Source organism: Trichoplax adhaerens, genomic scaffold (genome assembly GCF_000150275.1).
Source record: "Trichoplax adhaerens TRIADscaffold_31 genomic scaffold, whole genome shotgun sequence".
NCBI classification, from domain to species: Eukaryota; Metazoa; Placozoa; class Uniplacotomia; order Trichoplacea; family Trichoplacidae; genus Trichoplax; species Trichoplax adhaerens.
The window spans coordinates 142,298-152,865 of NW_002060971.1; the positions used below are offsets into that span (position 1 = coordinate 142,298).

A 10,568-nucleotide genomic window follows, 5' to 3' on the forward strand; every position below is an offset into this window, starting at 1 on the left:
GCTTGGCATTTCTATCAAATCTGTTATTGATGAATGCCATGTGCACTGCTTACACTGACCTATTCATTATGCGAACATTTCAAGCAGCTTTCTTCATGTGAATAACACACATTGGAAAAAGGATAATTATTATATCGTTCCATTTAAAAACAAAAAATACGACTTGATGAATTGATTCATATCATCTTAAAAAGGTTCTGTGGGTAATAGTGCAAGCAGCTTGCTTCATGTCAATAACACACATTGGAAAAAGGATAATTATTATATCGTTCCATTTAAAAACAAAAAATACGACTTGATGAATTGATTCATATCATCTTAAAAAGGTTCTGTGGGTAATAGTGCAAGCAGCTTGCTTCATGTCAATAACACACATTGGAAAAAGGATAATTATTATATCGTTCCATTTAAAAACAAAAATACGACTTGATGAATTGATTCATATCATCTTAAAAGGTTCTGTGGGTAATAGTGCAAGCAGCTTGCTTCATGTCAATAACACACATTGGAAAAAGGATAATTATTATATCGTTCCATTTAAAAACAAAAATACGACTTGATGAATTGATTCATATCATCTTAAAAGGTTCTGTGGGTAATAGTGCAAGCAGCTTGCTTCATGTCAATAACACACATTGGAAAAAAGGATAGTTATTATATCGTTCCATTTAAAAACAAAAATACGACTTAATGAATTGATTCATATCATCTTGAAAGGTTCTGTAGGTAATAGCGCAAGCAGCTTGCTTCATGTCAATAACACACATTGGAAAAAAGGATAGTTATTATATCGTTCGATTTAAAAACAAAAAAATGACTTAATGAATTGATTCATATCATCTTGAAAGGTTCTGTAGGTAATAGTGTGATGGGGATTAATTAGCACATATTTTATTCAAATATAAAACTGTAAAAAAAATAGGCCAATTATTAGGCATGACTTATTTTTGCGCAGAATTTTTAATCAATGCTATTAAAAAAAACTACAGTAATGCCGTTATTTTGACGATCTTCCATTATGTACCTCTATCATTGGCTATTCAGAAATGTAAACTAACGTACTATACATAGATTTTTAATGATCTTGTATCGATTAATATTACTATTTATAGGAAAGTATGACTGTCATCAAGACTAACTTCAAGGTAGACAGCGATGGATTTTTTGTCTCATGGACAGAAAACAAGGTTAAGTGGAATACCTATCAGAGTATCTCTAGCCAATAATCATCAAACTGTAGTTGTTTCATTAATTAGACTTTACATTTAAAATAATATGATGATTTTAATTTCCGCTATTTGACATTGCCATTGCTTAGACATATGATACATAGACAATCTACCCATCTTTTACAACAATAGTTAGTATTACTAGAAAATTAATTAACGGCTGTATACAGTATATACCTTATAGACCAGATATTGATTAGCCTTTGTAATAGCCAAAATTGGCAAATGTCTGTTAATCTCAATCTCAATATATTCCAATAGGTTATTCTATACAATTGTTATCGATACAGTAGTAATTACTGGTGATATTATTGAGTGCAATCTTATTGAATCATAATACGGAAAAGGAGCCAAGTAATAATATAGCTTTTAAATAATATTATTATTCTCATGGCATATATCATTCTACTTTCTTGTCTATTGTGTGCAATAGGAAGGGATGTGCTTGGATATGTTTATGATCAATGAAGCTAAAAATGGCACGCTACCAAAGGTAACTTCATTCATAGTATGGCTAGGTAGTTTCAATTAGCGGACATCAGAAAAAATCAATGCACTAGCTTACAATCATCCTAATTAATGGTAATACGAATGCTTTTTATACTTGCAATTGGACCTGAAAAAGGCCCGGTTCAGTTCAATGCTGTTATTAGCTTTACAGGTCTACTTGTAATAGGTTCATAAGATATGAAAAAGCGCAATGCTCGATTTCAATTCAAAGGCCTTTAATCTAATAACATTATTTCCCCCTTATGTCTGCCGATATTGTAATCGGAAGACTTTAGGGATACAATTTTAATATATTATTCCACCAAAATAGTACTGTAGCTAAGAATTTGACCCTTACTTTTATGACAACCCAGTGGAAAACAACAACCATAGTTATCCCTGATATTGAAAGTTAAAAAATTTGATGGCAATCTACAGTAAACTAAGATTAAAATTATGATTTCTTTACCTCACGCCATTTCATTTTAAAAATAATACATATATATATTTAATTTTAAGGTCTAGCCCACAATTTACATAATATATACTCGTACTGTTTAATAGGAGTCATATATATACAAAAACTTTCTAATGGCATTTATAAGTACTGGATTAATGTAATGCAACATACGAACGTATATATATACGTTAGCTTTTAATAATTAATTCACTCTAATATTTAGAGTAGCACTATTGGCAGAAGGTAATCATTTTTGCCTTATGCTGTACTATAAAAATACTTACCAGAATCTATTCCTAGTATGGTATTGCTATAGTTTATTTGTTTAATAAGTGTGATGATGTTATTAATGACGTACTTATATAACACACCTTTTGTATAGTAGCGTAAAACCATCAATTGAGGCGCAGTAAATAACCTATAGTTGCATTCCCTAAACTATTGCTATAGCGCATATGCACGGTATAATTTTAAATTATAATAGTACTGTATTGGCATTGTTGACATTTATCATGGTTGATGACTGTTACAAAATGTAGGTCATTTTACTATCTATTTTTAATTCTAACAAGTACATAAATATGGTGTTACTTTAATTAACGCATCGCTCGTTTCTTACACCAAGACTTAACTTACACATGCATCATGTAGTGCTCATTCTATAGAGAGTACTGCTACTGACTATACTATATTTAGTTAAATATCTCTTGCCCGAACATTATTTACCAATTTCCTCGGTGATAAAATATAATTTCATAGTGTCTCTACCATATTCGTTTCGTAATGATTATAATTACCTACAGATTGCGCGTATTTAACAGAAAGCCAATGTATTGATACCATAAAGCATGATTCTGTAACATTTGCGTAGAAATATTAGCTAACTTTTTGACTAGTATTGCATAATATGAATTGCATTTATCAACAAGAATAGTTATGTTTAAAGGAAAATTTTTGCATAGTTACAATAAATTTGTTAGCTACCAGTATTACTTCGCAAATCCATTATTTAATGGATAATTCATGATATTATAATCAGGATCAGAGAGTCCGTGATCTAATTGAGAAGGAATGTGGCCCCAACGTCTCTGAAGCAAGACTTTTAACAATTGTTTACGGCTACTCGTTAGTAGATATGAAAGAGATACGCTTAATCGCTTCAGATGCAAAATCTCGTGAGGTTAGATATTTGACATTTGAGGCATGTTCGTAAAGATAGTATAATAAACGGAGTTGCAGTCATTTAGATTATTATAGAGCGATTTAGTAATTACTTATTACCATCTGCTTCATTGCTTTAGATTTGGAAAGGCGGAATTAATAAAATCATTCACGATGTTATTTCGATGAACGCACCATCTGATCATTTCATAAAGCGAAGGTATAATCTAAGCAATTCTGTAGTATATAATAGTAATATCTAGCGCATTAGGCTTTTTGAATTAGCATTATACTTTTCCATATTGAACAAGAGTTCCAAATTTCATGCTTTAAACTTAGTTGGGTCAAATTATGCTGTACTGGAGATGCAGATGGTAATATTCAAGTTAAAAAGTAAGTATAAAATTACTTTGCGCCTGAATCAAATTAGTTTTGCTTACTACAATGACCTTTGTATAATTGAAACTTGTATTATCTTATTACAGCATCTACAAATTAGTACCCAGTAAACTAGAAGATAGGGTAGTAGACTCTTTAAAAGCCTTAAACTTGCCAAACAAAAAGGTTAACTTCACGAAAGTTATTTTTTTGTGCCTTACTAAATTATCTTGATAGAGATAGAATTTAATGAAATGTTGCGATGACGTATGTCTTAAATTAAATACTTCAATACATGTATTTTAAATAGAATGCTGTTATCGATCCGTCGAAATTTCCATTTTCGACATTTATGTCTTTGTACAATAAACTGTGCCCTCGGAAAGATATTGAAGATATCGTCATGAATAGAACTGGCGGCAAGGCACCTTACTTATCAATTGAACAGTTGAGGACATTCCACAATGAAGAACAACGCGATCCTCGATTAAACGAACTATTATATCCATTTATGAAAGCACTGCAATCTAAGGCTATAATAGACCAATACGAGCCGTTAGAAGTTCTTAAAGGACGAGGTTAAATAAAATATATTTACTACGATCTAGTTGAAAGCTATTCCAAATTAACCTCTTTTATCGTTATGAAAACAAATATTTATTTTTCCAGGCCTTATAACACCGGAGGGCCTGCAATATTATTTTTACAGTGCTGATAGCTTGATTGTACCATTGGAAAAATTACAACTTAAAGCTAAAGATATGGATGAGCCTATAGCGCATTATTTCATTAACTCATCACATAACACTTATTTAGTCGGTATGCTCCTTTTCTTATATATTCGTTTTCCCACTTAAACGAAATAACTAATGCAATAACAAATGTAACGCTCTGTGGATTGCACCTAAAAGCACCACATTAATTTCGATTATAATTTACATTGCTAATTGTTAATTGTTTTACTTGATTTTGTAGGGAAGCAGTTTGGAGGTAAATCTGTTGTTGATATGTACAGAAACGTCCTTTTGGCTGGCTGTCGGTTAGATTGAATTAAATAATTTAATGCAAGTCGATGTTTATTATAGAGTCTTGATATAAGCATGATCATTCTTTTAGATGCATCGAACTCGATTGCTGGGATGGCAAAGGTCAGGATGAGGAGCCAATTATCACACATGGTAAAGCAATGTGTTCAGATATCCTATTTAAGGTATTTTTAAACACGATTTGAGAAAATTTTAGTAATTCGTGACACGTATCGATGTAAAATCTAATACATTAATTGCTTTTTATTAAGGATGTAATTGAAGTTATTAAGGAAGCCGCTTTTATAGCAACTGATTATCCAGTCATTTTATCATTCGAAAACCATTGCAGGTATAATTAATAGTTGATGGTTTATATTGCAAATTGCCGTTCATTGACTGTTGCAATTTCGAATACAGTATTAAACAGCAACGAAAGTTAGCGCAATATTGCCTAGAAAGTTTTGGTGACTTATTACTGACCAAGCCTATCGATGGTTATCCGGTAAGTCTTATTACTAACTTCATATCACTAAGTTATTTAACGGTATAGGATTTAAGATAAATACTGTTGTACTTTACTTCTAAGACTGAACCAGGCAAAAGACTGCCACCTCCTAGTAAACTTAGAGGGAAGATTTTGATAAAGAACAAGAAACTAATTAAAACCGAGCAAGATACCGGTAAGACGTAGATATCGGTAAAAACAATTGTAATAACAGATTATTTCATTTTATGTTGACTGTTTTTTAATCTTGGCTCTAACAATAAAGGGTTATTCTACAATGTATCTTTTATTTTAAACTATATATTTAACAATAGAAAAGGAAAACGCTGCAGCATCAAAAGATACAGCAAACTCTCCTACAAAGGATTCGAATGGTACCATTACTACGAATTCTCAAAACGGTAGTAACATCTGTATAAACTATATATAATGATACATATACGCAAAATCTGATAGACATGTTTCTCTGTAGGTATCAAATCTGATTCAGCTGCCTCAGATACCAAGAAAGGTTTGCCCCTGTAGCATTAGATTAACGAGCGTTTAAAGTATCTTCCCATGCCAGATAGTATAATTCCGCTTAACTCTTGTTTTTGTAGATGGTACTGATGACGCAAAACCTAAAATCAATGGCTCAACAACCACCAAAACAACTAAAGGGGATTCTTCTGAAGATCCACCTGCTAAGAAAGTTTTATCATCTAGCATTAATTTGGAAGCTCTCAAAACTGTAATCATGTTTAGAGATATCTTTTTAAAGTACAGTTAAAATTCTATAAAATCTCAATCAGATATTCCTAACGAGATCTGCGAAATTTTCGTATTAAAATTGCAGAATCTCGATCCAGACGTTGTTGCTGCTGTAGCAAATTATCGCTATACAGGGTCGACTGGAAATATTGATGAATTACTATCTTCGGTCGTGATTTATACCCAACCAGTACCTTTTCCAGGATTTGAAGAAGCGAAACGTGTGTATTTAAATTTTACTAGTATTATTATACTTATGTAAACCAAATCGAACTTTCCCAATAGTGCTCCATCTGATAATTCTATCAAAAATATCATATTATGCTTTCAATACCTTCTATATAGTTCGTGAAACTTGTTAACATCATTATTTAAAAATTTTTTATAGAGGAAAGTAGGCTTGCACAATATATGCGTATAACATTAATTGCAACTACTCTTTTTAATGTATCCACTGATGATAGACTGTATTATACATTTATAGAGCGAAATCTACATTACAATATGTCTTCATTTAACGAATCAACCGGATTTGGACACTTCAAAGCATCACCAACTGACTATGTTAAGTACGTCCATGATTTATTGCATTATTAACAAGCTTGAAGATACAAATGGTCAATATCTATTTCGTTAATACTTAATGCGAAAAGACGATCTTTATTTATTGCTATTTATGGATATCGTTTTATGTCATAACCAGCTATAATAAGAGACAACTGAGTAGAATTTATCCGAAAGGCAGTAGAGTTGAATCATCTAACTTTATCCCGCAGGTACGACCTACCGGTTGTGTTTATAGTGCATCTGTAATTATACATATAACATCTAAATGAGAATCATCGTGAAGAACGTATTTCACTAAAATGTTAATCGATTTACAGATTTTCTGGAATGCTGGATCACAGATGGTGTCGTTGAACTTTCAGACTCCGGGTACAGTGATATCATAATTTTTGCTCGCTGACCTATCCGTTATTATCAATCTACTGTTATGCCCATTAGGAGAGCTTAATTTTATCATTACCCACTCATGTTATATTACTAAAATTTACTTAGATTTGGGATTTCAACTTAATCAATGCAAATTTGAGTATAACGGGATGTGTGGGTAAGCAAACAGTCTGCTGTTGTTAAGAGATTTAATATCGTGGTAGAAGTTATAGTTTAAGTGCACTATCTTGATCTGTTATTATGGATATGGTTGTAGTTACCTGTTGAAACCAGAATTTATGCGCCGCGATGATAAACAATTCGATCCATTCGCCGAAAATCCAGTTGATGGAATTATTGCTGCTGATCTTGCCGTACAAGTAGGATTATTTTTTTACAAGGCAGTGACTACAATTAATTGGATTCTTACTAATATCTTTAATATCTTATGCCATTTTATGAAACAATTTATTCGGAAGGTTATTTCTGGACAGTTTGTATCTGATCGTAAAGTTAATACTTACGTAGAAGTTGATATGTATGGCCTGCCGGTTGATACCGTACGAAAGAAGTTCAAAACGAAAACAGTTTATGGCAACAGTATTAATCCTTATTACGACAGTGAATCGTTTCGATTTAGAAAGGTGAGAAAGCCATAGTAATAAACCCTACAAATACTCTAACCGAATTCTTACTCAAATAGTATTTAATGAATATTTCTTTGCTCTTTATCGCATAGGTTATCTTTCCAGATCTTGCTCTAGTAAGATTTACCGTCAACGATGAAAATGGTAAAATGATTGCACAAAGGGTAATTCCATTCAATGCAATCCAAGCAGGTTAGCAACCATTGAAGCAATGCTTGAAGAGTTTTTAATAAAGTCTTTAAAGTTTTGTCTCGGCTATGTAGATTCAATTTGTATGACTATACTTACGTGTTATTAGGCTACCGCCATGTAGTGTTACGTAATGAATGGTGTAATCCTATTGGATTAGCGCAATTATTTTGCCACTTTAAGATGAAAACTTATGTCCCTGAAGGATTAGACGGTACAGTAATTTATCAAATATATCATATTAGTCGTGCAATTGTTTGCTATAATTCAATCGTTAAATTTCACAGAAATGGTGGAGATGTTATCTCAGCCCTTGAAGTTTTTATCAATCCTTGATGAACGTTCTAAGAAAATGCAAGTTTATGACGTGGATGAGGTTAAATAATAATTTATCTTATCAATATATTGTTATTATGGCTAAACTTTTTATCCTAAAGAATGTAGAATTATATTATATTTAACAGGATGAAGATGTAAGTGCAGTTGTTGACGAAACAATAGAAAAAGCTCCCTCGAAGGATGATAGTAAACCACAAACGCCGGCTAAGCCGAATGCTAAAGCAACTCCTAAAAAAAGTGATTCTGGATCATCAAGCTCCAATGACAGTTCTTCAAATGAGAGTAAGGCTCAAATGGTTCGCCAGACCTCAGCAGTTGGTGGTATGTTAGATCGAGGTAAAGAATACATCTCGTATGTTAAGTGTAGTAGCGGTAATCATAAATGTCGCATATAAATGACGAAATAAATATTGTTCAAGGAAAGTAATCTGTCTATGACCTTTTTCAGAACCAATTAAGCCGGTTGACATAGATGAATTACTAAAATCTAAGGTAAGCAGTAAAATAACATCTTTGTAAATATTGTCTTAATCGTTCCTGTATTAAGCAGTATGTAATACAAAAAATAATCTTTGCTGTAATTTATAGGCTTTCTCTAAATTTTTCAAAAAGCATCAAAAAGAATACCATCTCGTCCATAAAAAACACGACAAAGTATATTATTACTTTTTTCTGTCTTAGATTTCATGTTTTACCAAATATTCTTCACTACTCGCATCAGGAAAGATTTTCTGCAATTAGCCAAAATCTGAAGCAAGTTAATGATTTATCAATGGAAACTTTCGGTAAGAAATCTTTTATTGAAAACAAGACTAAAGAGAAAAAATCTAGGCAGAAAACGGGGTAAGTAGTTTGTAGCGTAAATAAATCGTTAGAATACTTCTTCAAACTCCATGTTCATAGTAGGCATCTGTAGAAAAGAAATAAAACTTTTGTTTTTTTATACTATATTCTCTTTAAACTTTATTCAACGTAAAGAAATCCTGAAGCAGATTTGAAAAGTAAATATATTGCTCGAGTTAAATCACTTAAGGGATCTCCTTCGAAAGACAAGGTTGGTTGCTACTTTTAAACAGGACTATTTTATAGTATCAATTTATGATGCAATCAAAATCTGTTGTTACAGATAAATGCATTGGTTACGAAGCACATCAGTGAATCAACAGATATTGCTAAGCGCCATGAAGAGGATTTACAGAAATTTAAAAATAAAGCTTCAGGCATTGTAAGTATCACTTATCACTCACAATTATTTATCACCTTTTAAGCAAATGTAATAATTTTTGGAGCTTTCTTAATAGCTGTATTCATTTATTTCATAAGATTTGGGATCAAATTAAATCGCTTATAATAAATGCTTTTGGTGATCAAATAAAAAATTTAGAAGAACAACAAAAGCGGTATGTAAATTTACTTATTGTATACCGAAATATCAGTATACGCACTTACATGTATTCATACAGTATTTATTAACGTGATTGAATTTGTTAATTCTTGGATTAAAGAGACTTTGCGGAATTAAGAAAAGGTCAAGCGAAGCGATCTATGGATGATACCAAAAAAATTGTGATTGATCGATCAGAGAACACGGACAAAGAAGATAGAACTAGGTAAGATAGGATCTATTGATGCGGGCAAATCGAATCTCTATTACCTCTAAATCTGTTTATATTTTTAGGCGCCATCGTGAGCTCAGTCAATACAATGTTAAACAGTTCATGGAGGAAAGGAAAAAGGTACGAGCTAAACGTTGGTTCTAGATTAAAGGTTGCTAACCTGAGAAACCTCTGTAATATTAGTATTTGTGATGTATAGTTATGCGGCAGGCATGATCGTGAAAAGAAGCAATTGGAAAAGAAACAAGAAGAAGAGATGCGATCTTTCGAGAGTCGAAAAGATGAAGTAAATGCAAATCAAATATTGTACCTTAATATTAACAGATGACCGAGTAATAAATAGCAATATTATTTAATTCAATTCTAAAACCTTAATTATTTGTTCATCTACTTGTATAGATCACTGTACCAGTCTTAAAACTTTTTGATGAAGATTACATCCCTCCTGCAGAACTAAAGCTCACTAATAATTCATTCGCTTAAAATTAGATTAGCAACGATAATCCTGTTAATTGGATTACAATTTTAAAACTTAAAATGATCATTGTTTACTTTGATTATAATTAATTTTAGCCAGGATTTTAAAAACTTAGCAATTGACTAGTTGATCAGCCTGTTTCTTTCTACCTCATGATCACTTTTCTTCTGTCATTTTACTGTATTTTTGCTATTTATGTTAGGTACAGGGAAATTCTCTGCATGTCAATGAAATTTTACGTTATAATTATAAATTTAAAAAATTTTTAGCAACGATTTTTCGGTACTTTTAGATACATATTTTAGATGTTTAGGTCTTAGAATTGCACTCGAAGAGTTCCAAAATGAAGCTTACTGAAGCTTGCAC

General features: G+C 31.7%; 1 protein-coding gene across 1 annotated transcript; it reads left to right on the plus strand.

The window, feature by feature from the left end:
- Positions 1–1,118: 1,118 nt before the first annotated feature.
- Positions 1,119–10,052, plus strand: TRIADDRAFT_61894 (uncharacterized protein; the record flags this gene model as incomplete). The annotated part of the gene is made up of 36 exons (XM_002117825.1): positions 1,119–1,187; positions 1,663–1,722; positions 3,218–3,358; positions 3,480–3,559; positions 3,679–3,732; positions 3,825–3,903; positions 4,028–4,295; positions 4,387–4,536; positions 4,693–4,756; positions 4,834–4,927; positions 5,015–5,094; positions 5,163–5,247; positions 5,332–5,425; positions 5,565–5,651; positions 5,723–5,761; positions 5,850–5,941; positions 6,086–6,221; positions 6,485–6,569; positions 6,704–6,776; positions 6,885–6,936; positions 7,060–7,111; positions 7,211–7,313; positions 7,413–7,577; positions 7,673–7,772; positions 7,879–7,983; positions 8,057–8,145; positions 8,234–8,444; positions 8,557–8,600; positions 8,697–8,762; positions 8,830–8,951; positions 9,087–9,162; positions 9,235–9,333; positions 9,432–9,508; positions 9,614–9,718; positions 9,787–9,844; positions 9,924–10,052. The coding sequence occupies 36 exons, from the start codon at positions 1,119–1,121 to the stop codon at positions 10,050–10,052; spliced, it is 3,483 nt and encodes a 1,160-aa protein (XP_002117861.1).
- Between the last annotated feature and the right edge of the window lie 516 nt (positions 10,053–10,568).